General features: G+C 43.3%; 1 protein-coding gene across 10 annotated transcripts in view; it reads right to left on the bottom strand.

Annotated features, from left to right (window-relative positions):
* LOC147029004 (spermatid perinuclear RNA-binding protein-like) overlaps nt 1-27,982 on the bottom strand; it is a 190,442-nt gene that overhangs the window by 133,678 nt on the left and 28,782 nt on the right. For all 10 annotated transcript variants that reach the window (XR_015057794.1, XR_015057795.1, XM_085879918.1 and 7 more), the window contains exon 4: nt 16,963-17,128. Coding sequence is in view for 8 of the 10 variants with exons in the window: in XM_085879918.1 (XP_085736044.1) it covers nt 16,963-17,128 (166 nt within the window). In the remaining 2 variants the exon portion in view is untranslated. The remainder of the gene's footprint in view (nt 1-16,962; nt 17,129-27,982) is intronic.

Here is a 27,982-nt window from a genome sequence, read left to right on the forward strand (position 1 = left end):
ATCACTCAACCATTCTTTTCTTGGACTTTATCAGGGGCATAAGGCAGGTCTTTATGTTTGTTATGAAGTTCTTCTGGATATTTTAAATCAACCTCAAAATAATATCCAACTTTAGCATCATCCAATTGTTTTTGAGAGGAGATAACAATGTCAAGTAAAACTTTTTCATCATGTTTTTCTTTAACCCATTTAAATTTTCCATAAGGTAAACATTGAGACATAGCCCACCCATACAAATTGTTAGCATCATAATACATCAGGTAAGAGTTGTCCTCATTCTTATTATAATCAGGAAGATATTTGTTATTTGCCTTGGCAGATCTCTTGGAACATACTTGAGATATTCCTACTCCTTTAGCCTTCTCTATCATTAAAAGCATATCTATATCACTGATTAATTCCAAATTTTGTTTTGTCATTTTTAACATAAAACTCCAAGACAAGCTCGGGGGGCTGTGTAATAGTGAACGGTGTCTAATCCAAAAGAATTTTTATTATGACAAGCTGTTCTAAACGTTTCAAACAAATCAACCAATAACAATACATCAGTTTTAAGATACAAATCATGATATTCTCCAAGATTCTTTATATTAAACTTTTCCAAACCTTTTTAGCTTGTGTATAATCTCTATCGGAAATATGAGTTTTATTTAACTTTCCAAAGAAACTTTCCCTTGAAGGAAGTTGTGTTTTTTTAAACTTCTCAAATGAATCCATCGAGTCATAAGGATATATTCCTTTTGTGATTGGAGATCAATCTCTTCTTGATTTGAGAAATGTGATTTAAGATTTGGGAAGTTTTTAATATTTGATACCAAGTTAGATAATGGACTTGACATAAACGTGTATGTGTCAAGAAATCTGACATGGGTTATGGGGGATGTATGAATTGTTTTGTGAATGAGATGTATTTTTGATCTGTGTTAGGAATGGCAGAAATATCTCCAGATGTCTTTGAAAGTTCATTTATAAATAGATGTGTGTCATCGTGAGCGTTGTTGTGAAGAAAGACAGGAATAAAGTTTCGAGGCTTGTAATTAAGATTACAACGGGAATGAGCTGGACCTCTATATTTACCAGTCAGATGACAGTGATCCCTAACCTTGACGTCTCCCTCAATCTTCTCCTCACAAATATGACAGATACTGTTCTTTCTAAATTCCTTTTTCTCTCCCTTTGTAAATGACATTGGTTTATTGGTTTTCACCATTATTTCTCTTCGTTTTATGCAGTCTTTTTCCAATCTCCTCTGAGGCATCTTCTCCTCTATAAAGTTCTAACTTGTTGTATTCATCACCAACAGATGATTTGATATAATAACAGAAACATAAGGAGTATGTTTTTGATATTTATTTGTGTATGATTTATTTGGATTTGGAGAAACAGTATCTATATTTTCAAGGATACTTTCAAAATCAGCATATACCACAAACGGATGTTTTATAGATTTGTTAAAATCGTTGAATGATATGTTTCAACCTGCTTTTGGTAAATTGATTACGGTTGATTTATGATCACAACAATATTTCGAATGTTGATTGAATCGTTCTTTTGTGTGAAAGGAGTTGATACATCTCTTACAAGGATACGTTTTACATTTTCTCCTATATAGTTGTGATTTGGTTAATCTTGAGAAATTTTTGATGAAAGCATAATGTGATTTTTCCTTTGAAGTAAAGTGGAGAAGGTCAACGTGTGTTTCATAATTTTTATCATTGTTTGAAATGATATTTCATTATCATTTCATTTCTTATTTCAGTTTGAAATTATCATTTCTGTGTCCAAGCATACCTTCAAGAAAAGGGTATTTGGTATTTTAATAAATATCATTCATTTCATCCTCCCATCATTCAAAATCAGATAATTATAAGGAAAGCATTTATAATTCGTTAATCAACATTGAAAATACTAGTACGTGCCCGTAAAAAAAAAAAAATAATAATAATAATAAATAAATAACTAAATAAATAAACCACACAGGCCGTTTCTTCGCTCTCAAGTGCCCGTCCGTGCGTGACCCGGAAGTTCGATATTATTTGCAATTACAATTATTCACAATTTATTTTTAATTCCCAATTATTCAATTAGCGCCAATGTATTTTACCTTTTCGAAATGTCGTGGCAAGGAAAAACAAAAAGAGAAGAGAAGAGAAGAGGGAGAAAAAAATTTACTTCCTGGTTTGGAGCATACCAGCACTCTGATGTTCCCGAAATTTATACACCGTCTAGTATGAAAACGATCACAACTTGGGCCATTGTGTTTATCTATAAATGCGCATAAGTAATAGAGAAATTATTGGAATACACGAAGTCATCACTCTCCGGAAGCCCGTACGTTGTAACCCGTAATGGGGAACGTGGCTGTGCTTGCCTTCCCCATCGGCCATGCCCACGCAACAACGTGTCTTCCCATTGGTTTGGTAAATAAATGGCCATAACTTGGGAAGCACTTGTCCGATTAATATCAAACCTTGAAAAGGCACATCCTCACGTCCCCAGCAATATATCTGGCAAGTTTCAATTAGATCGGACCAGAGGTTGTCGAGAAACAGCGGTGTCTCTCTCTTACACACACACACACACACACACACACACACACACACACACACACACACACACACACACACACACACACACACACACACACACACACACACACACACACACACACACACACAGCTGGAATTATAGATAGATTACACATTCAGTTGTAAAAATAGATGATCTTTTCCAGCAATCTGTTTCAGATGTCTTGAGTATCAAGTCAGTATGTCTTGAGTAAGCTGTCAGTCGCCGACGCACTTCCTCACTCATCGGCGGTCTAAGTGAGCGCTGTCGGATTTTCGTTTTTGACAAAATGATGGATCACTGTGGTCTCATCGCCAGTGATCACTGTGTTGAAGAAGTTGGGATCGCTGTTCACAGTCTCCAGCATGTCCTGTGCGATCTCAAAACGAAGTTGCTTCTGCTCGATCGTTAGCAGCTTTGGCACGAACTTCGCTGAGATTCTCCTTAAGCCCAAATCCTCAGTCACAATGGAATTAACGGATCCAATGCTGACGCCCGCCTCGTCTGCAAGTTCTTTGATCGTGATTCGACGATCCTGCATCAGCAGGGTCCTCACTTGGTCAATGACGATTTCATTTCGGGATGTTGAGGGCCGACCAGAACATGCTTAATTTTCCACTGATGTGCAACCATCTTTGAAGCGGTTGTACCACTCTTTTTTCTGTGTGGTGCCCATTGCTTCGTTCCCGAAGGCCTGTTGAATCTTGCGGATCGTTTCCACTTGGGAATCGCCAAGCTTTACACAAAATTTGATGCAGTAGCATTGTTAAACTTTTTCCATTTTGTCAAAAACGAAAATCCGACGGCGCTCACTTACACTTCCTCACTCATCGGCGGTCTGTCGGCGACTGACAGCTTCTGCAGGCGGGAAAATATTCACACATACGGATTAGGATCGCCTACATACGTGCACCAAACCATGCCTCCCGAGTTTCATTTGTTTACACACGAAAAATTAAGGTTGGATACTTTTTGAACACACCTCGAATAGGTATAAATCTCATTTTGAAAAAGGTTATACAAAGCGGTGGACAAATAAGCTATTTAAAATTGTTTTTGCGATAGATACAGTTCCTTAGACTTATAAGGTATACGATTTAAAGGGGGAAGAGATTTTTAGTTCATTTTATTCACAGGAATTACAAAAGACAAAGATAAATTGAAAAAAAAATTTTTTCCTTGACTCCATCCACACAAACCCCAACCACACAATCCCCACCCATCCACACAAGCTCCAGCCACAAAAAACACATTCATCATATCTATCTATAATTCCAGCAATGTGTGTGTGTGTGTGTGTGTGTGTGTGTGTGTGTGTGTGTGTGTGTGTGTGTGTGTGTGTGTGTGTGTGTGTGTGTGTGTGTGTGTGTGTGTGAGTGAGAGACCGCTGTTTCTCGACAACCTCTGGTCCGATCTCATTGAAACTTGCCAGGTATATTGCTGGGGACCTGAGGATGTGCCTTTTCAAGGTTTGATATTAATCGGACAAATGCTTCCCAAGTTATGGCCATTTATTTACCAAACCAATGGGAAGACACGTTGTTGCGTGGGCGTGGGCGTGGCCGATGGGGAAGGGAAGCACAGCCACGTTCCCCATTACGGGTTACAACGTACGGGCTTCCGGAGAGTGATGACTTGGTGTATTCTAATAATTTCTCAATTTCTTATGCGCATTTATAGATAAACACAATGGCCCAAGTTATGATAGTTTTCATATTAGACGGTGTATAAATTTCGGGAACATCAGAGTGCTGGTATGCTCCGAACCAGGAAGTAAATTTTCTCTTTCTCTTTCTCTTTCTCTTTCTCTTCTCTTTTTGTTTTTCCTTGCCACGACATTGCGAAAAGGTAAAATACGTTGGCACTAATTGAATAATTGGGAATTAAAAATAAATTGCGAATAATCGTAACTGCGAATAATATCGAACTTCCGGGTCAGGCACGTACGGGCACGTGAGAGCGAAGAAACGGCCTGTGTGGTTTATTTATTTATTATTATTATTTTTTTTTTTACGGGCACGTACTAGTTCACATAATTCGTGATTAGTTCATTAGTTCCCTACACACGTTAATTTTATGATAAAAAATTTGCCCCACCGATCCACACAAGCTCCACCCACGCATCCACACAAACCCCACCCATCCACACAAGCTCCGCCCACACAGGCCCCGCCCACACAAGCCCCACCCATCCACCCAAGCCCCACCCATCCACCCAAGCCCCGCCCACCCAATCCCTGCCCACACAAACCCCACCCATCCACCCAAGCCCCGCCCACACAAGCCCCGCCCATCCACACGCCCCGCCCACACAAGCCCCGCCCATCCACACAAGCCCCGCCCACACAAGCCCCGCCCATCGACACAAACCCCGCCCACACGTGCCCCGCCCACACGTGCCCCGCCCACACGTGCCCCGCCCACCAAGGGCCGCCCACCAAGGACCGCCCACCCGAGCCGCGCCCACACCAGCCCCACCCATCCACCCAAGCCCCGCCCACACACACAAACCCCGCCCACACATCCACCCAAGCCCCACCCACACAAGCTCTGCCGACACAAGCTCTGCCCACACAAGCTCCGCCCATCCACACAAGCCCCCAACCACACAAACTCCACCAACCCCATCTCCCCTGTGCGCCTCCCACCTTTGACCCATCACCCCTCATCCCACCCCCCACCCTTCCCCACACACAGACACGGGGAGGGGAGGGGGTGGGATGAGGGAGTGATGGGTCGTTGGGGGAGCGCACCTAACCCCCCCCCCCCCGCTTTACATCTCCTTTATTCTTTTCTTGTCATTCAAAATCAAATAATTATAAGGACAGCATTTATAATTAGTTAATCAACATTGAAAATATTACACATTCAGTTATAAAAATAGATGATTTTTTCCAGCAATCTGCTTCAGATGTCTTGAGTCTCAGGTCAGATTCCTCCAGACGATTAAGTTGCGTGTTTGATTCATCCAGAGAGGTGATTAAACTGCATAAAAAAAAAAAAAAGAGTCAACACTCAAGGGAGATATCGAGACAGACGAGGCAAGCAGAGAGAGAGAGAGAGAGACAGAGAGACAGAGACAGAGAGCGACAGATGGACAGACATACAGAGACAGAGACAAATGGACAGACAAAAACAGAAAGAGACAGACAGACAGAGAGACAGATAGATAGACAGAGACAAAGAGAGAGAGAGAGAGAGAGAGAGAGAGAGAGAGAGAGAGAGAGAGAGAGAGAGAGAGAGAGAGAGAGAGAGAGAGAGAGAGAGAGAGAGAGAGAGAGAGAGAGAGAGAGAGAGAGAGAGAGACAGAGACAGAGACAGAGACAGAGACAGAGACAGAGACAGAGACAGAGACAGAGACAGAGAGAGAGAGAGAGAGTGTGAGAGAGAGAGAGAGAGAGAGAGAGGGAGAGAGAGAGAGAGAGAGAGAGAGAGAGAGAGAGAGAGAGAGAGAGAGAGAGAGAGAGAGAGAGAGAGAGAGAGAGAGAGAGAGAGAGAGAGAGAGAGAGAGAGAGAGAGAGAGACAGAGAGAGAGAGAGAGAGAGAGAGAGAGAGAGAGAGAGATGAGAGACAAAGAGAGAGACAAACAGACAGAGATAGAGAGAGAGAGACACACACACTCACACAAATACACACATGCACGTGTGTGTTTCTCACCTTGAAGTCGTGTCTTTCAAGATTACAGGGTGCAAGAGTAATTCTTTCCAGTCGGCAATGGTATTATTCAGTACTCTTCTGAAAATTTTAATCTCTTCAAGAAAGTCGTTTATTTGTATCCATTCATCATGTAAATCAGATAATTCGTTCTCCACAGCCGTGATCAATGATGTTGTTATTGGGTACAAGCTGTTAGAAAAAGACATACGATAATTATTGGTCGTACAGTGATTTAATTCTGTTTTAAACAATAAATAATAAATTGGGTTGAGAATCTCACCTCTCATCTTGTGAAAACGATTGATCTGTAAGGTTGTCGTAAGAATCTGAATGCTCCATTCTCTGAATGAAACATGCTGGGCACACAAGTTGGTTAATATAATCACGTAATGACGTAATGGGAGATCAAAGAACAATGGTTTTTTTTTCCAGGGTGTGTTCCCACATAGGAAATGACTTGATTCGGGTGGAGCAGCCCGACTCATTTTCGCAGCATGACTGTTCTGAAAACACTTCCTCATTTTCACGGCACGAACTGAAAACACTTAAAACAAAACTTTCCCATTTTACAAAACCGAATGAGGGATTTACATTTTACAAAACCGAATGAGGGACAAAGTGAATAAAGGTGATGAATGTAAAAGGTAAATTAATTTATTACATCGAGTAGAACATGGGCAAATATTCGTTGGATCACTCTGAATGGAATGAAAATATAAAAGGAAAAAAGTGCTTTAATCACAAAGTCTCAATTTAGCATGTGCTCAATGGGGCAGAGATCAGTATAGTGGGGCAGATAACCGCAATTTTGAGAGGAATCGTGCAAATGATGATACAAGCATCAAATTTGGCACATTTGTTCTCCAGGGGATTCTAATCAAATCTGCACGATCGGCCATTTGAAAATCCAAGATGGCGGCCATTTTTCAAGATGACTGCCGAGTTAGCCTCCCGAAGTTGACTTTTTGCTTAGAAGTATTTGTAGTTGTCCGATTTGCATTATCTAGGTGTGGATTCCTATGTTTTCAAGCCTGCTGGAGTGGATTTTCCTGTTTTTAAAGCCCCCTGACACACTATTTCTGATTTTGCACCACTTTAATGATTGTCATATGAAGCTTAGGCCTTTCTGCAACCGGGCCCTGGCTAGTAAATGTTCAAAGTTATGCATACCATGCGAATGTTCCTCCAGCTGCTACTGTCCACATATGCAGCTGCAGAGTGCTGTACAGGGGAGCCCTGACTGAAAGCACTTGCATCCTTTCTTACAGGAACACTTGGTCAGTTCCTGACAACTGGCTGCAATAGGGGGTAGTGTTGTCCAACATATCTGCCACGTCTCCCCTTTCTGTGTCCATCCACATTCAGCGGGACTGCTCGTGTCTGGACTGGAGATGGTTGCCTGGCCCCAGATGATCCCAGCCTGATAGGCCGCACGCTTTGCATGTTCTCTGAGGGCTGCCTGTGTTGGTGGAATTGAGTTGTGCGGCCTCTGCTTCCGGGCAAAGAGATCCAGTCTTGCTCCGTCCACACCAGTGGCTGCGCTTGATCTGTCATACATGAGGACAACGAATCTCTCCAGCCTCTGCAGGTCAAGATCACGAATCAATGTTGGATGCTGGCTGAGATTGGTGAATGTTTCAGAAACACCATGAAAGATGTTCCAAGTCTGCCATGCAGTTTTCTTCCCTTTATCGCGGAAGGCAGACATGACGTCACATCCAGTGAACGCATGGAAGTATGGGATCCCTCGAGCTTTCTCAGGCCCTATTGCAGAAACTACCTCATGGACTGGAATCCATCGTGCCTTGGCTCCTTGGCCAAAGGCAATCCACATGTTCTCAAGACCAAGTTCCTGTAAGGATGGCAGTACAGATATTGCTACGACTAGTACGTCCGTGTCATTAGCCTTAATGATAATGGACTTGCTACCATCCGTCGTTGCATCCCTGGCGTGTACAAATATTCGAGTGTCAGCTTCTTCATGACAACATGGAGACACAGCATCCAGTGACTTCCTTGTGTTGCTAATGGCATCTTCTCCTTTTGTGACAATGACTGTACTTGTCGTTTGTGCTCCACACATCTTTTCCGCAAGGAAGTGAAACAGCTCATTCTTGTTGCTGTCATCTCGAAGAAAGCTTCTCCAGGTAGTCTCGTTCTCGGTTATACAGTGCCACCAAGCAGGCAGGGTGATATTTCAGTTCTTGTGCTACGACATCTCCTACACTCAGTTTGGCAAGGAGTTTTCTATCACTGAGTGTTTTTGCACATTTGTTTATTCTCTTATTCAATTTCATTGTCATTGCTTCTCCAAGCTCACCTCCTTGGGTTTCACAAAGAAAACATTCTTGTGTTTTTGCTTCTTGGACCTTTCGTGGGATCATACTTCTACTGCCCTCATCACTAGCACCTGCAGGGATTGATCTTTTTTCAGCTCTGTGTAACTTGGTGTTGTTAAATAGAAGCCTGCAACTCTCATGATATCGTGCCTTGTTTTGTCTCAAGGTTTCCTCTATGCCACCACCTTCGTCAAGTCTTGCAGGGTCGAGCTTGATTGGTAGTGCATTGAGTGAGTGAAACAGAGGAATATTCCTTGCCAAGTTCATATACCCATCATCTCCTCTTTTGGCAGGATTGGCCTGGGGGGACTTTAGATCTTCTTTCCTAATCTCCTGACATAGGCAACACTTGGTCCAGACAGTGTTCCATGATTTACCAGTAGAACTCGTGTCCATGGTCAGTATGACGTTCAGAGTCGAGGGTTTATCCTTTTACTACCCTGTACATGTATAATGGACACTTTCCTGTATGGGATACAACAAGGTTTATGCATATGCCCTACACCTAGTCCGATTGTACATCCAGTGTCATCAGTCCCATGTGATCTGTACACCATCCAGATAACTAAAACCCCGTTATCCTTGGCTCGGCTCTCCCGCGCTGGCACGTCATGTCGATTCAGGTGCGGCTGCCTTACTGATCCGGGGTTGATAAGGCAACATTTGGGACACGAGTAAGTTGTTGCAGTACGATGCCAACAATGATGCCAACATACAATTCTTACTTAGCCGACACTGAACCCCATGCTGAGTTTCACAGCACTGATGTCACCAACGTGCGTTGGTAGTGCCCGACAATCACTCCTTCAAGAAATTCTTACTTGGCGATGAACTGGAAATGTTGATTAAAGAACTGGTAAGTGGCCTGGATTTCATCAGCACATCTGTTTCATCAACTTCATGCACTTTGAAAATTTGGAGCAAGATGTACTCCATCACACGCAGAGACCTTCTGTGTGCTACCCTCATCTAGGTTAGCCCACGAGTCAACGCGGTTTACCAGGGTGTGGCCGATGCCGTGCACTAGCAACTTATTGGAGCCATAGATGAGAGTTGGGCCAGTGATGAGGACCAGTGCCAGTAGTCCATCCAAGGGATGTGGCTGACTGCTGAAACAAAGGTACTACCTCTAACACTACACCCCTACACCCCATGCATAAGTAGCTACGACTACATTCATGTTAAGTCATGCAAACGTATGAAAATCATAAACAAATGTGCAAAATCAGAAAAAGTGTGTGTCAGGGGGCTTTAAAAACAGGAAAATCCTCTCCAGCAGGCCTGAAAAAAATAGGAATCCACACTTAGATCATGCCAATCGGACAACTACAAATACTTCTAATCAAAAAGTCAACTTTGGGAGGCTCACTTGGCGGCCATCTTGAAAAATGGCCGCCATCTTGGATTTTCAAATGGCCAATCGGGCAGATTTGATCAGAAAGCCCTGCAGAACAGAAATGCCAAATTTGATGTTTGTATCATAATTTGCACGAATTTTCTACTATCTACGACACTAGTATCCTATTTTGACCTGATGGGCCTTGAGTCAGAGAGTCGGGGGGGGGGGGGTGGAAGACAATCATTCTCCTATTTTGGTTTTTTGGGGCCTTGAGAAAGTCTCAATTTTACATGAGCTTGTACAGGAGGGGGATAAAATCAGTCTGAATTTAACATTAGTTTATATGGGAGGAGGAGAAAATCAGTCTCAATTTAACATGAGCTTGTATGGGAGAGGGACAAAATCGGTCTCAATTTAACATGAGCTTGTATGGGAGAGGGACAAAATCGGTCTCAATTTAACATGAGCTTGTATCGGAGAGGGAAAAAATCATTCTCCTGTTTTAGGTTTTTTTAGGGGTTGTCAGAGAGTTTCCCCCATTCATTTGTATGGGAGGGGGAGGAATCAGTCTCCTATTTTGGGCTTTTTCGGGGTTGATTCAGAGTTCTTCCCCATTCATTTGCATGGATGCCTCAGAAGCCCCATTTATCCGACATATATATATATACATATATATATACATATATACATATATATATATATATACATATATATACATATATATATAAATATATATATACATATATACATATATACATATATATATATATACATATATATATACATATATATATATACATACATATATATATATACATATATATATACATATATATATATATATATATACATACATATATATATATATATATACATACATATATATATATATACATATATATATATATATATATATACATATATATATATATATATATATACATGTATATATACATATACATATATATACATACATATATATATACATATATATACATATACATATACATATATACATATATATATATATACATATATATACATATATACATATATATATATATACATATATATATATATACATATATATACATATATATATATATATACATACACACACATATATATTGTTGTGGTTGACCAAATTCGCAAACCACCATTCAGGTCCCTTCGGTGAGATATCTCGGTAAGTATATGTGTAGTTAGGCCCAAACCCGTTGTCTAGAGGGAATAAATGTCATTCATGCGTGCTGCGACTCTTCAGGATAGCCGTTTTTCTTTTACTATCTTTATTTTGGACCAACCGCCATTATTACCACCACCAACCACGTCTCAACAGTCATCACAACATCAACCACCCACCACAACGCCGCTTCACCACAACAGCCATGACCTTTACCGTCACACCTCGCAACCGTCGCATCGCCACCGTTCTTGCGCCGCTTGTGGGTACCGGTATTGGACTCGTGCAGGGCGCGCGCCGAACAGCGTGTACAAAACCACGGACTTTCCGCAGAAAAACGGATCAAAAACGACTCACGCCCACTTTTGTTCCGTCCAATCGGTGAGCGAGGGGCGATTTGGCCCCGCCTCCAGGGCGTTGGAGGGCGGTCGCTATATGCAAATTCATGGATCAAAAAGCATTCACGCCCACTTTTTCTCGGGCCAATGGGGAGCGAGGTGAAAGGTCGAAGGCAGGGGGTCAAAGGCGAAGCCACGGGGCTTATATAAGCGACCGCGTTCGTCAGTCAAGTCAGTTAAGACTTCGCAGTCGGTGGAGTTGGGAAGAAGAAGCAGAAGGTGCGCGTTGGAAAGAGTGCAGTTGGGAGTTCGCGGAGTCGGAGTGAAGAGGACGGAGCTGTGGAGAGGCGGCGGCGGCGAAGGCAGACGAAGGGGTGCTCGCGTCGGTGCCGGGAGCTGCACACCAGAGAGGCCAGCAACGCGACCGAGGTGGAGGAGGAGACGCTCGCCGCGGGACCCGAGACAGGGTTAAATCCTCCTTTCCCCGAGCATCAGCAACCCCCTCCTGTTTCCCCCCGCGCTGAGATAGTGCGACAAAAGGGGGCCCCCTTCCCACCCCCTACCAGACACTGTCCGCGAGGCCCGCGGAGTTGGGGCACCATCGCCACTTCGCGCCTCATCATCAGACGGGTAGGCCCGACCCGGTCTCGGCCCCAGGCCCGCCTCATCCTTGAGGGTGTTCTTTTTCTTGGTTTTGGGTATGTTGTCGGCGCCGTCTGTGAAGTAGAATTGTATAAGTGTTGCCGTGTGCTCGGTAGTCGGATAGCTTTGCATTGTGTCTTCGCTTTTACATTTGCTTTTTGTGTAAAATTGCATTGTGTTTCTTTTCCTTTTACATGTGCTTTTGGTGGAATTGTTTATGTGTGCTTTCCGTTCATCGCGAATAAATGTGCTTTATGTTGAACTGTTTTCCCGCTTCGCTTCGTCATTTCTTTCATTGAATCCCCATCTTGCTTCACGTAAAGGGTTGGTCCTGGGCTAAGACGCCCGATAATTAATCGAACCGTCGAGGTCGACGAATAACACCGCTCGGTTATCCCGATAGTACGGAACGGGTCGCTTAAGTGGCCCGTGTCCGAAGTCGACCTGCGGCGAGGTGCGATCGCCCGGTCTACCCTCCGTGTGGGTACTGAGGTAGGTCGAATTTGGCGAGCAACCCTATCCCACGCGGGGGCCGATTGGCTCGATCGCGGTGAGACCGAAAGGTCCACCCGTGACTGGTTCCCGGCGTTAGTCCGAGAGGGTCACGACTGGATTGTCCGTCCGGTGGGCGACGTGCCGCGATTCGAGTTACGTGGCCGTCAGCACGCCGGCGGGCGCGAATCCGCAACAATATATATATATATATATATATATATATATATATATATATATATATATATATATATATATATATATATATATATACTCTCCTTATGGAAGTTGATGATGGGAACAGGATGAATCATGTTAACAGGTGGCCATACAAGGGTCAGAGTAAAATTGTATACAAGGCAGAGCTGAACTGAGCTTGCCAGAGCTGAGAAAGACGAACTGCTGTGTGTGTGTTCCTCGCCTCTCTCTCCATATGCAGATGTTCTGATGGGAATTAAACTCTTCTCTACCTAAGATCGGTGTGGATAGAACTTGATTTCAATCAGTGCGGACTTCACCTCATCTCCACACTAATTGGAGCTGGACTATTGACTCGAGCTTCCGATGGTCTGGAGAGAATTGCCGATTGCATTGGAAAGGCATGCAAGTAAATACCTCTGAAGAGGCTGCACGAATGGTGTTTTTCACGGCACGGGAAACATGGCCAGCACGACGCCCACGCTGCACAAAATGTATACCGAGGCCAATAAAGCCGACCACGCCATGTTGGGCAGGATAATAGTGTGCGGGTAGAAGTGGCTTGTTCTTTTTTAACCTCAATACCCGACACATATTGGTGTTCACCCTGCGCACACGCTAGCAAAGTCGTGTGAACACGAGTGCTGGGCACGTGCGTAATGGCGGAACCGCGCGCACTGTATGGAATGTGCTCGAAAGCAGACACGTACGCCGCTCGTGAAACATGCATGGATTTATCCATGGCGATGTACCTTCGGTCCTCGCTGGCAGCGGTGGATTCTCCGCGGATGGTGGACATCTTCTCGACTCTGCGGCCAGCGAGGCTGTGATCGAGCCAGGAATGTACAGTGCAGGCCACATTGGCATGCGCGAAATGAGCGCATTGATCGACGCTGGTCAAACGCCTGAGCAGGCAAGCGGGACCCCCGACCGATCGCCCGGGGGTTTTTGCAGGATGATTCGCATGCCAATTTCGGTGTGGGAGATTCATGTCATTTTGTGGGTTCGGAGCACAATATTGCCACTGTTTGTGATGGCCTTGTCGGAAATGAAGTGAGGCAGTTTCCAGCCCAAGCTGGTGGGCCACGTGAGGGGTCGGGACCAATCAGAGCACCCGATTCAGGTGATGACGTTTGGATTCGGCAAGGCCCCTCCCCCGAGCTGCGGGCCATTTCAAGGTCGGGGCAGTCCCCTTTGCCCGGTCGGTCTGTGTTTCCTGCTCCTCATCTCCACCCAGACCTCGCCTCGTCGACACCACGACGACCGCCTCCTGCTCCTCGACTCCGCCTCCTCGTCTCCGCCCACACCACATCGACCCCACCCGCCTACTACTCCACCCTCGCCCTCTGGACTCCACCCCTTCTCCACTCAAGCTCCTCCTTCACGAACATAGTCTTCACACGTGCGGCTTGGGCCAGAGACAACGCACCCACTGTCGGGTACCACACCGCAGAGCATCCCCCTCACCCCTCCCCGAAACGTATTTGTGGCACGTCGTGCTATCGGGCGCACAGGTACCGAGATCATAGCCTCAACTCCCACCCACCCCCCTCTCTTTGGTTGCAAAACTCCCTCTTCATCGGGTTTTCTGTGTCTGTGTGTTTGTGTGTGTGTGTGCGTGTGCGTATGTGTGCTGGCACCTGTCTGCTTTAGTAAGGCTGCAGAAGATTGTTATTATTTTCGCGTTGTCTGCTCTGTGTCCCCTTCTGTAAGTTGCCTGTTTATTGTCGCACCATGCTTCTTTCTATCCCTGCATTACACACAACAATAAATCTTCACTGTGCCACATTGCTTCCTCGCCTGCTTGTAAATAAATTATTATTGGGAATGTTCCCTGCTCATTTTTGTCTTTTCTTCCACTGGTCCAGCATGGTTCGGATCCTCGCTTTGTCGGGTCTTTATTCCCAACGATTCATTCCTTTTAGCCGGTACGTCCTTGGCAGTGTCACTTGGCTGCATCCGATCCGGGAAAGCGATCCGGTTCGGACAAGGCGTACCGAGGGCGTGTTCCCCGGTAATTAAACGACGTGATTAATTAGGTAACCCGATTAACCCATAGACGGGAGGACCCTAGGTCACGCGGTTGAGTTACTGTGTCCACGGTCGGTTAAGCGACCCACCGCGTCATGGAATTTTCCGTGAGCGACAGCCTACAATTGCGGGGAGTCTGCTGGGAATCGACATCGCTTCCCCCACCTCGTGGTCTTCTCACCCGACCCCGCATCAATATATGCACATATATATATGTATGTATGTATGTATGTGTATATATATATATATATATATATATATATATATATATATATATATATATATATATACATATACATATATATACATATATATATATATATATATATATATATATATATATATATGTATGTATGTATGTGTATATATATATATATATATATATATATATATATATATATATATATATATATATATATACATATACATATACAGCCATGCACCGCTTAACGACGTTCCGGGCAACGGTCGGTTAAGCTGTTAGTCTTCGGTGAAAGTTGTCTTCGGTGAAATTTGAAAAGCAAATCGATGGATCGCATATACGACGGGTCTGCCAGCTCTGAAAAAAATAAATAAATAAATGAAAAAAATATGTCGCTGAAAAATTCCTATCGCCGAGTGATGTAGCCTCGTATGAAAATAGCACATACAATTATGTACACTCAACAGAACATAATACCTCATAATGATAATAAACAACGACAGTGTGACCCTGTTATAATGCGATCGTTGAGGTCCATAAAATGTCATCGCTAAAAAAACAGGGTCGTGCTAAATCGGGATTCAAGGAAATCGGCTTTCAAAATGAACCAATGTTTCCACGTTTACCTTCTAGCAAGTAAATTACCTTTGAATTGAAGAATTCCACGAATAAATCGTTGTTTTTCGTCAATTAAAACACAAATTTATTTTTAGTGAAGCTTTTTATGTTGTTAAAACAATCGCACTGTTCCAAAAATATATCACAATTGACAGATGCTCGTTTATTCATTTGTAAATTATAACATCGATGCAATGATGACGGATTTATAAAATCCAAACGCTATTTATTCACCTTTGTATTAATCGATGCGAGAGGAGGTTGAAAGCTGCTGCTCACAACACTGATGGCCGTCATGAACTGCACAAAGGTTTATCTAACGCGTCTTCTGTCTCTTGGATGTGTGTTACAATTGCCGACAGTATTCAGTAAAGTAACATGCTGTACAGTTTGTATCCGAGGAGCAATAGGCTACACCATATAGCTTAGGTATCTTGGTTTGTGTAAGTACGATGTTCGAAAACGAAAATGAAAAAAAAAAATGATGTTCGCACAACGATGCATTTCTCAGAACGTCACCCCGTCGTTAAGTGGCGCATGACTGTATGTATGTATGTATGTATGTATGTATGTATGTATGTATGTATGTATGTATGTATGTATGTATGTATGTATATATATATATATATATATATATATATATATATATATATATATATATATATATATATATATCATACCCAGTGCTGCAACATCGAGAAATTAATGTGAAAAAAAAAGATTCAATCCAACTTTATTTTTAGCAGTGTCTCGCGTCGCGAACGCTGCTCATAGAGAGCTCGGCGTTGTCGTTCTTCTTCTTCTTGTTCTTCTTCTTCTTCTTAAGACAAAACCTTAATCTCGAGGACTCGGCTCTTGTATATACAAGATCCGGATCTCCTTAAATACTGAGCACATGTTCACATCCTCACATAGACGGTGCCTTTTGAGAGCGTCTCCCATGAACTTTTAAAAATATATTCGGACATTTGCTTTAAAGTTTCGAAAAGTTCACGTTTATATATAAAGATTATTTCATTTATCGTATTGTAATTTCGTAAATACATTATTTATTTTGTAAATACACGATATATCGTAAATACATTATGACGCGTTTCGCTATTGGCTTAATCAAGGCACGTGACGAAATATCGGAAGTTGTTGTTTTAAAAAAAAAAAAAAAATTTTTTTTTTTTTAGCCGACAAAATCTTTAGGACGCTGCTCGTGAACACATTTGTCCTTGTTATTTTACTCCCCTCCCCTCCCTTTCCACCAATTTTGAGGACAAAGTGAAAACCTATCCCAGTTCTCCTAAGTATGTTTACAGTGTTGTTGAGATGAAATTGTGGTGATTGCAACAAAATGACTGTATTACCTGAAATTGTGTTTTGAGGCCTGATTGTATTTGTTCCAACAACCCAAGGCTTGGCCAATTTTGACAGCACAGAGCCACAGCAACGCCATGACAACCCCTGAGCAGCAGCCCCTTGGCAAGATGGCCAATCCGTTGAACACTCACCAACTCCCTCTCTCCTCCACCACTATGGCAAGGAATGAAGACAAGGGTTCAGACAAAAAATAATAATAATTAAAAAAAAAAACTGGGCCACAATACAACCACAGGAATAAATTAAAATAAAACGAATCAAAAAGAAACATTACAAATATAAAGTATATGTGACTAATTCATGCGACGAAGTATCGTACAGGCATTCGGATAACACTTTAATTAGGCAGTCCCGATATTTAACCAATAGGAGGTGGATAAATGGGAAGAAAAAGGGGGAAAAGAAAAAGAAAACATTGGCATGGTAAAGAATGTGGAGCCGTTTGAAAAAATCATAAACTTGGTTGTTATAGGCAAATAAAAGCTTCGATGGTCTTTTTCTTTCTCTCCTTTCTCCCTCCCATGGAAGAACTAAGTGAGAATAAAAGGAAGAGAGTGAGAGTAAAGATACTGCACATCAGGGAAGAACTCAGTGTAGTCAGGACATAATATGTTGACATATTGCCAAAAAAAAAAAAAGCAAAAACCCCAGGAACACAACCAACTTGAAATTTTATCTACAAAGAATAAAGGCTCAGAAGTCTGTTTTCACCAATTACCTTCAACTGGGACAAAGCAAGACATTTTTCCACGTTTCAACGTATTACTTAGGATATAAACAGCAAGGTGAAAATTAGGGTGGGAGAGGGGTGGGGTTTGATGATGAGAAAGCTACATTGATTCTCACAGCCTTTCACAGACTCATGCCTCAGCCATCAACCCACCTCTCTTCACCATTTTCCTTCACTTTTTATCCCTTCTTCCTCTCTCTCACCCTCCACCTTCCTCTGGATTCTCCCACATCCCTCCTCTCTTACAGGGAAACCTCACTCCTTTTCCCCACTTCTCTTCCTGAGGGTTATACAATATTGTTGTAGTGCATGGGTTGTTCCATTTGACTGGTGCGATCCCAGTGGGTTGCTTCAACACGACCGCAACGGCCAGCCTGGCTGGCCGCCCCGAGTCGGATTATGGCTCTTTCCACTCCAATACCATATGGTGGGACTGTCAAATCAGTCGAGCATGATGGCAATTGGTACCACGCGTCTCGTTTCCAATTAACGGCTGAGCTACGCCGATGAGATAAACTGCATTAATTGATAAACAGTGTGAATTGAGATATACAATGAGATAAACGACATTAATTTCCACAGCCAATTAACCCTCAATGGACTTTCCTGATTAAAAAATGACCGACACCCCAAATTCACCCTGAGACCAATATTTAATTGCAACAAGAATAATGGTCACAGGGAGGGAATACAGAGAAAGCAATACCAATCAGTAGTTATAACCAGAGTTGGTGTCAAAGCCACCCAATATGCTCGCCTGTTGACACATTTCCCGTTTTTAAGACGAGTCTAATAATTAATATTTTTATAATTCCCTAATAAATTTTTTTTGGGGGGGGGGGTGTTGGAAATCACTTAAAGCATGTAGAAATGCAAAAAAAAAAATGTTCCCTAACAATTTTTTTTTGGGGGGGGGACCAAGTCCAAAATCTAATGGCATGATCCTTGGACCATACCTAACCCCCCCACCCCCCCCCCACCAAGTTTCGTCGAAATCCTAATCACTTAAAACATGTAGAAATGCAAAAAAAAAGAAATCGAAATTTTGTTGAAAAAAAAGTTGCAAAAACTTTTTTTTTTCTCTAACAATTTTTTTTAGGGGGGGGTGGAAATCAGTTAAAACCTGTGGAAATGCAAAAAAAAAAAATTCTCTAACAATTTTTTTTTTGGGGGGGGGGGTCGGAAATGACTTAAAACATGTAGAAATGCAAAAAAAAATTTCTCTAACAATTTCTTTTTTTGGGGGGGGGACCAAGTCCAAAATCTAATGGCATGATCCTTGGACCATACCTAACCCCCCCCCCCACCAAGTTTCGTCGAAATCCGTCGAGGACTTTTTCCGTAATACAAAAAATTTAACATTTTCACGCTCATGCTAACGCCAGGGGTATCGCTATAGCTCTCTGTTCTTCGAACAGGTGAGCTAAAAACCCCTTCACCCACATCTGACATAAACACCCACTAAAGACTAAACCAATGACAAATGGGATTCTTAAATACATACCTGATGCCATAATCTGTGCCCACATTCACACCACGGTAGAGAAGAGAGAGAGAGAATCCCCAAGATAAGAAATACTTTTCGACGGAATCCCGCAGGAGGTCCCGGCACAGTCCCGGCTGACTCGGCAGGGAGAACAGCCTGTCGCATTCCACGCAGCTGAGTCCGGAGGAGAGGAGAGGACATGGTTCTGGTGTGGGTGGAGTATGGCTCTGGCTGAACAGGAGCAGCGAAGAAGTGCAGCTTCCCCCAGGCTCATTCTGAACGACTCCTTCACTTCCACTCGCCACCCCCTCCCCCACCTTTTATCGCCTTTGGTTTGTGTGTCATCCATGACGTGCCCTCCCCTCTCACTCATCATTGGTCGAGGGGCACGGTCTGGGAGCGAGTGACCCTTTCACGACCCCTCACCCCGATGCTCTGGTGACTCAGCTGGTGGCGACAGCCGTTGAGCTGACGTCTCCCATCAAAATTAGTGCCGACAACCTTCGCCCCCACCCTCTCCCCTTTCCACCCGAAAATAAATAAAAATAAATAAACACATTTCTTTATTAAAATAATTGAAATAAATACATTTCCCCAATTTTTATTTTAGCATTATTGGGAAATCCATGAGCGTGCTGGTACATTGTCTCATCCCCACTTCTCCCCTCATTTCCCCAGTGGGGTTGCGTCGTTTTGACAGATATATTTGGTCTGATATTGGTGTGATGCAGGCAAAATGGGCTGAATGGCCTCCTCCTGCATCTGGTTTCCTTGTCTGTAACACATTCACCTTGCACGTTCCTGTTAGGAACATGAAAAGCTGTTGCAATGGTGCTGTGTGTCTTTCATTGGGTAAGTGAGTCCACACAGGTTCTCCGATCTACTGGAATCAAGATACCCTGGTGAGGCTCTGTATTGTTAAATACTGTCTTGTTGGAAATTACATTGCAATGGTTTGAAAGACAAGGATAAAGGAAGGTCGAGCAATTTATATGTTGACAAATGATGTGGTCCCGGATTTTCTGGTGTACTGCACAAAACAACACTATTGTTTTTCCGTCGGAATTCCGGACCTCAATTTGCTCCTAAAAATCGACAAATCGATGGTTTAAGACATTGAATTGCATAATTGAATAAAAATTGAAAAGTGTGATATTTTCTCACATAAATTGCATTTAATTTAAAACAGTACAGAAATCATTGCCTGGAACATTTGCCGATTGGGTTGGCGATTAAACGTTAAACCGCTGACTGACGCATGCAATATTATCCAACAAATAACACGCACACACTTAACAAATATGTTTCATCTATCCCTTTCAATCCCAAACATACATACATATATATATATATATATATATATATATATATATATATATATATATATATATATATATATATATATATATATGTATATATATCCATCCTAACTACGTAATTTCAAAATGCCTCGCATAAAGTCACGCAAGTCGTACATGGCAGTTTTTAAGTTGGAAGTTGTCAAGTTCATCGACAAAAATGGCTCCGCACAGGAAATATGGTGTCAGTGAGAAATGTGTTCACGACTGGCGTAAAGCAAAGGATATATGACATTCAATTCCATTGGGACCATACTCTGTACAGAGCGTTGGTGCTGCCGAAGCAGTCTCCTTGGCTATTGGGCACAATCCTGGACAGGTCGTCACTCTGACGCAGGATACTTGAATGACTCGGTCATCCCAGAAAGCTGGTACTCATTTTGCCGACCTCGGAAGGATGGCAGGCTGAGTCAACCCCCTGGTGAATTAATTCAGCCGGCAATGAGGCTTGAACTCAGGACCCTCGGATCCCAAGCCGCCACCCTAACCACTGAGCCAACACCAGGCTATATATTACAGACTACCAGAAAAAACAAGAAGGCTAATCGCGGCTGCAAAGCTCGGTGACCAAGCATTGAGGATAAGCTGGAGGACTATGTGCCGACTCAGCGTGCCACTTGTTGATGACTTAACACTATGAAGCTGAGACAACAGGCCAACCAAATCACAACTGATTTGGGAGTTGAAAGTTTCAGAGGTGATTATTCAGAGGTGATTATTCGAAGTAAAGAACTGTGCATTAAGAAGTGCACAACTATGAAACAGAAACTTCCTGAAGAATTGGAGGAGAAATTGGACAACTCCCACAAATCCATACAGATGAAGATCTGTACGGATTCGTGAAACTTTTATTTGGAGATGTTGAACATGATCAACATGGATGAGGTGCTGTTGACATTTGATATTCCAATGAACAGAACAGTCGAGTCCAAAAGGAAGGAGATTGTTACTGTCAGGTCTATGGGCCATGAGAAGTCTAGTTTCACAGTGGTTCTCTCATAATCGGCAGATGGTGGGAAGTTACTCCTAATGGTTATTTTCAAGAGAATGACGATGCCAAAGTTGAAGTTTCCCAATGTTGTTATCAAAGACGTGAATCCAAAAAAATTGCATGGACAACGACATGATTTGAAAGTGGCTGGAAACATGGTACTTGTGTCGGTCTGGTTGATATATTTCTGAAGAAGTGATCAATGCTCATCGTGGAGTCGATGTACACACGTAGAAGTGATGAAATGAAAGCCAAGGTCAAAAGTAAGAAGACAGTGTTTAGCATCATCCCTGAGGGAAATGACAAAGTTGTTGCAGCCACTGGACATTTACGCTAATCATTGCTTCAAGGCTGAGCTCCAGAAGATGTGGAAGAATTGGATGACCACAGGCGAACACAGGTTCACCAACATGGGAAGAATGCATCGTGCCTCCTGCGCCGAGATAGTTCAGTGGATAAAGGACGCATGGGACAGTGTGCCTTCGGCAGTCATTGTTCACGGCTTTGTCAAGGCAGAAATTGCCAGAAGACCAGATGAGCCCGAGAGCGATGACACGGAGACCAAGGATGATGAGAACAACAGCCCAACTTGCCTGACTCCTGAGCTTGTCGCCATCTTCAGTTCCAATGCAGAAAATGAGGGCATTTGACGGTTTCTCAGAAGTCAAACATGTTGGGGCAGAGTTCGGTAATTAAGCTCATTCATAGATTAAAATTGGTTATATTACAATAAGTGTCAGATGTTCATTTTTTATTAAGGAGCTGTGAACTGCGACAAAATGTAATGTGCTTTGAGCCAGTGCTGATAATTAATCTGCAGCTCGTTTTAAATACTGTACCTCGACGTGATAACAAACAAGTTGAAAAAGTATTTACATTCTCAAGTTATTCAAAAGGTCAGGTCAGGTCAGGCATGGGAGCAGGTGACAGAGCAGCGCGTCGCTGTGTCCACTTTCTGCCGGTACTCCAGTGGCCTCCGTCTGGCTATCCCCCAGGCAGATACTTGGCCCATCCCCATTTCCTTGAGATGCTGATCAACCTGCTGCAACCACAAGGAACGTGGTCTGCCTATTGGCCTCCTCCACTCAAGAGGATCCCTCTCTGAGAGAATTTGGTGAGCAGGATCAGCGTCAAGAAAACGAGCCACATGTCCATACAAACACAGGTGATGCGCACGGACTATGCAGGCAACAAAATCTCATTTGAGTCTCTCTCAGCAACCGGTCATTGGACACAAAGTCCGAGCAACGATAGCCAAGGATTCTCTGAAGAGATCTGGTACCAAAGGAATTAAGTCTCCCTCTCAGATCCCTGGTCAGAGTCCAAGTCCCATATCCGTAAAGCAAGACTGGAAGCACCAAGGACGTGAAGACTCGGCCTTTTGTCCTCCTGCACAGGTACCGGCAGTGTCACACCCCATGATCCAGTGATTCCATGACTCCCCAGGCCCGACCCAGGCGTCTATTGACCTCTGCCTCACAGCCAGCAGAGACATGAATATCACTGCCAAGGTAGGTGAATCTCTCCGTGACCTCCTTGCTACAAACAGTTACAGACAAGATGGCAGGATTCCCGAAAGCACCCAGACCTTCCCAAATCCCCACTCAGCCTGTTCGCAAACTCCTCAGCTACCCTCTCATCCTTGAGCTTGCCAACACCCAGCCTCGGCTGGGATTGTACCATTCTCCCGGATTTTAGCTGCAACTTCATCCATCCATTGGGACCAACTTCATCCCATCCAACATCCAGTATTGGTGCTGCCAAAGCAGTCTCATGGGCCATTGCGCACAATCCTGGACAGTTCTCCACTCGACACAGGATTCTCGACTGGCTCAATCATACCAGCAAGCTGGTACTCATTTTGCCGACCTCAGAAGGATGACAGGCTGAGTCAACCCCACCTGGTATTATTTTGCAACTTTAGAGTTGCTACAACAAGCCTGTGGTTGGTATTGAGGAACTGAGCACTCTGGTAGACAGACAATGCAGTTCTGGATCATCCTCGAGTGACCATCAACGAGCACATGGTCAATCTCCCTTCGCCACACCACCACCGCTAGGATACCAAGTCGAGCAATGAAACTGTGGGTGGTGAAACCATGAACCAGCCTCTCTAAGTCCATGACGTTGCAAAGTCAAGGAATCTGAGAACTATTTAAGTGATTCTTCACTATTGAGAGATGGGGCTTAATATGATATTGCATGAAGTCTCAAAAAGTTGAGGATAGGTTGGGATGAAACTTTCGGATGAAACGTTTGGGTTTCATTTGGATGAAACGGATGAGGATAGATTTCTGCGACTCATTGGGACTGACTCAATTGGTCAACTTCCCAACCTGGATCTCAACCAATGTTGCTCCATCTCTTCTGGATCTGATTTTGACAAATTTCCCTGACAATATCTGCTGCTCTTCCTCCGCTCCAATCGGTTCTTCTGACCACGTCCTTGTCAAAGTGGACATCTCTCTGGCTATTATCAGAGAACCACCTCACCGTCGCAGAGTCTGGCATTTCACTCAAGCCGATTGGCAGGGTCTCCAAGCAGCCATCAAACTTATAGACTGGTCTCCTATCACGACTTTCTCCAACATCAACTCATCCTGGGAATTCTTTCAAAGAGACTTGCTTTCAAAGAGACCTCATGCACATATTTATCCCCTCTCGTCTTCAGTTGTCCTACCCTTTCTCCGGCCCTTGGTTCAATGAAGCTTGTGGCGAGGCACTTGTCCTGAAACAACGTGCCTTTACCTCATGGAAAGCAAACGCAACTGAGGGTAATCTCAGTTCCTTCCATAAAGCTCGGAACAAGTGTGTATCTACCCTCAGGAGAACCAGAAAACAACATCTTTCAAGCTCAAGTCGGAACTTTCAAACCTCTCTCCCTCCTCAAAACCCTGGTGGCGTCTAATCAAATCTGTTTCTGGTGCATGTTCCCCCTCCATCCCTCCCTTACCTCAAATAGCCGCACTGCTGATACCGCACGTGAAAAGGCTGAATGCCGAAACTCGGTGTTTGCAGCTATATCTTGTCCAAAACCCATCACTTTCTCTACCCACCTTACCCAGTCGCACCCAACTGTCCCTGGATTCTGTGTCCTTTTCTCCTGACAAGGTGGAGAGCTTGCTGTCAAACCTCAATTCGGATTCTGCAACCGGTCCAGACGGCATCAGCTCATGTGTCCTAAAAAAAAACCTGCTCTTCTGCTCTTGCTCACCCTCTCTCTGTTCTATTCACCCTCTTATTTGCTCAAGGTCATCTGCCATCTGCTTGGAAATCAGCAAACATTACTGCCCTGCATAAAAAGGTGCAAAAACAGATCCCTGCAACTACAGATCAATCAGCCTTCTCCCAATCATCTGCAAGGTTATGGAATCCATCATTGCTTCAGACATTAAATCTTTCCTCTTCTCCAATGGCTTGATTTCCGATCTTCAATTTGGTTTCAGACCGAGTCACTCTACCCTGGTTATGTTGCTTCTGCTCTCCCAACAATGGATGGAGGTCCTCAATGCCGGACATGAAATCAGAGCCATATCCCTAGACATATCACGTGCTTTTGACACAGTCTGGCACCCTGCCCTGCTCACCAAACTCTCTTCCCATGGTATCCAAGGCCATCTCCACTCATGGCTCGCAGACTTCCTCTCCTGTCGCAGTCAACGTGTGACCCTAAATGGAGTTCTTTCATCCCCTCTTCCTGTGCAGGCTGGAGTTCCTCAAGGTAGCGTTCTGGGCCCTGTTCTTTTTGTGGTTTTCATCAATGATCTCTCTGACTCTCTGGAAAATCCTCTTTATCTCCTTGCTGATGACTCCACCCTCTGCCGTACCATCTGTCATCCCTCAGGCCGGCATGCAGCAGCTTCTTCGCTCACTGCAGATCTGGGTAAAATCACAAACTGGTCCAACACGTGGAACATGTCTTTCAATCCGGACAAATCTCTCACTCTCACTCTCATTGTCTCACTGTCTCTCCAAAAGGACCGTTTAGAACCGCCCCGCCCCCATCCACTTTCTCAACAATCCTCTGGAAGAAGTCCTTTCTTTCAAGCTTCTGGTTCTCACTATCTGCCATGACCTTTCTTGGAAAAGCAACATTTCAAACCTTGCCTTCAAAGCCAGTCGCCGACTGGGAATCCTCCGTCGTGCAAAGTCCTTCCTCGGCCAACCTGAACTCCTGACCAGTTACAAAGCTTTCGTGCGCAGCCTGATGGAGTACTGCTCTCCCCTCTGGGCTGGTGCTCCTGCCTCCCACCTTTCTCGGCTTCACGCTGTGGAAACCAAGGCATTTCAGATCATTGGCATCTCCCACGTATGTCTGTATGCACATTTACATATGCTTTTTGAGCACAATAATAAACTTTGGCACCAAAAAAAAAAAGCTCAAAATTAAAAGCACCCCCTTTTATTAAGTAAATTATTTCAAAGGAACGTGGCAGATGCAGTCTGATTAAATGCTCAGAATGCACCACAGCAAAGAGCGTCTCGAATGAACAATTTGCAGGGGCAAGACTTGCCCAGTCATCACTGTTGGCTTTGCCATTTGCACTTGCAATGACCTTTCCCACCACACTATTAATTCGCGATCGATGCACATGTGTAGAAAATGAACGACGCAGCTTTGTGAAGATGAGACAGTATGTTATTCCAGATTGTAATCGCCAATCAGTCATACGTGCAACATTTATCGTTTTCCAAAGGAACCAAGTGTTAAACAAAGATGGATTGACCATATAAGGTAATTGCTTTTATTCTTTGGCTTCCTTCTCTTCCCTTTATAAGGGGTGAGGACCAACAATACCAAGCTTCTGCTCTGCCTTTCCCACAATACTCCTCCACTTCCCACTGTTCTCATCCAACTATCTGCACTCTCCAACCAATCCCACTTTATTGTTCTCACTCTTCACACAATCCTCCCATCAACCACAATCCTCCTACCTCGCTCCCATAATCTATCTACTCTCTTTGCCATTCTCTCTTCAGTTCATCCATCCTCCTTCTATCTACCCTCTTTATTCTTGCAATCCTCCTGAACCAGTTGTTCTCTCAGACCTGCAACCTCTATTGTTGTCTCTCTATCAGTGCCACCGTTTTGAGACCGTAAAACAGGCTGGCGTCACACAAGAACCAAAACGTTCCCTTTCAATTATCTTGATATCTTTATCTGCTAATTTTATTCTATTAAAACAAATTTAACATCAACGCGAAACATTGACGTCAGAGAAGTTGCGTACTCACCCTCTTATTCCGTGTACTACTAAGCCAAAATTATAGTGCTCTACTATATATATATATATATATATATATATATATATATATATATATATATATATATATATATACATACACACACATACATACACATACATACATACATACATATTAGGGTGGTCCAAAAAAGTCGAAAAAAATAGAATGTTGATCCACAAGCTTAAAATTATTCTAATATGATCCAATAACGCGCAATTTTTTCGCTTGATCGGAGCTGATTTCAAGGTTGCTCCATATGACGACTTTTAGTCTCATGACTTGAATAAATTTGGGTATGGTCAGGTATGATTACGGGTACTTCTGGATGTCGGAGGTGGAAATAGAGTGCATTTTCGAACTCTATGGGGTCGATTTACTCTAAGAAATGACTGCACCGACAATGAATTCACTACCATTTCGAAAATATGACCTAAAACAAGATTTATCAATACTGGAGTCGAGTCACGAATCCGACTCATTTCGATATTTTCTAATCTATAATTAATTTGTTGTCCGTCTCAACATTTTTTTTAGAGTAAATCGACACCACTGAGTTTGAAAATGCAGTCCATTTTCACCGAGGAAGTTCAGAAGTGTATGGATTCACATCTCACCATACCCTAATTTAATATAATAATAACTAAATAAATAACTAACATATTTTTCGTGAATCATTGAATCTAAAACTCTGGATGTTGGGCCGGCAAGAAATAAGTTCAGGCGGGAGTGGAGACAGCAATAGAGGTGGAGATGATAGTGGTATTTGGTAAATGAGATGAAATATTCTAATAGTTTGTAATTCCATTGATTGAAAAATTAGGGTATGGTGAGATGCGAATCCGTTCACTTCTGAACTTCCTCGGTGAAAATGGACTGCATTTTCGAACTCAGTAGGTCGATTTACTCTAAGAAATGTTTAGACGGACGACAAATTAATTATAGATTAGAAAATATCAAAATGAGTAGGATTAGTTACTCAACTCCAGTGATGATAAATCTTGTTTTCGGTCATATTTTCGAAACGGTGGTGAATTCAATGTCGGTGCAGTCATTTCTTTGAGTAAATCGACCCCATAGAGTTCGAAAATGCACTCCATTTCCACCTCGGACATCCATAAGTACCCGTAATCGTACCTGACCATACCCTAATTTAACCAACTCATGAAACTAAAAGTCGTCATATGGAGCGACCTCT

This window comes from Eptatretus burgeri, chromosome 4 (assembly GCF_056783735.1).
Source record: "Eptatretus burgeri isolate ZD-2024b chromosome 4, Ebu_testis_v1, whole genome shotgun sequence".
NCBI lineage: Eukaryota > Metazoa > Chordata > Myxini > Myxiniformes > Myxinidae > Eptatretus > Eptatretus burgeri.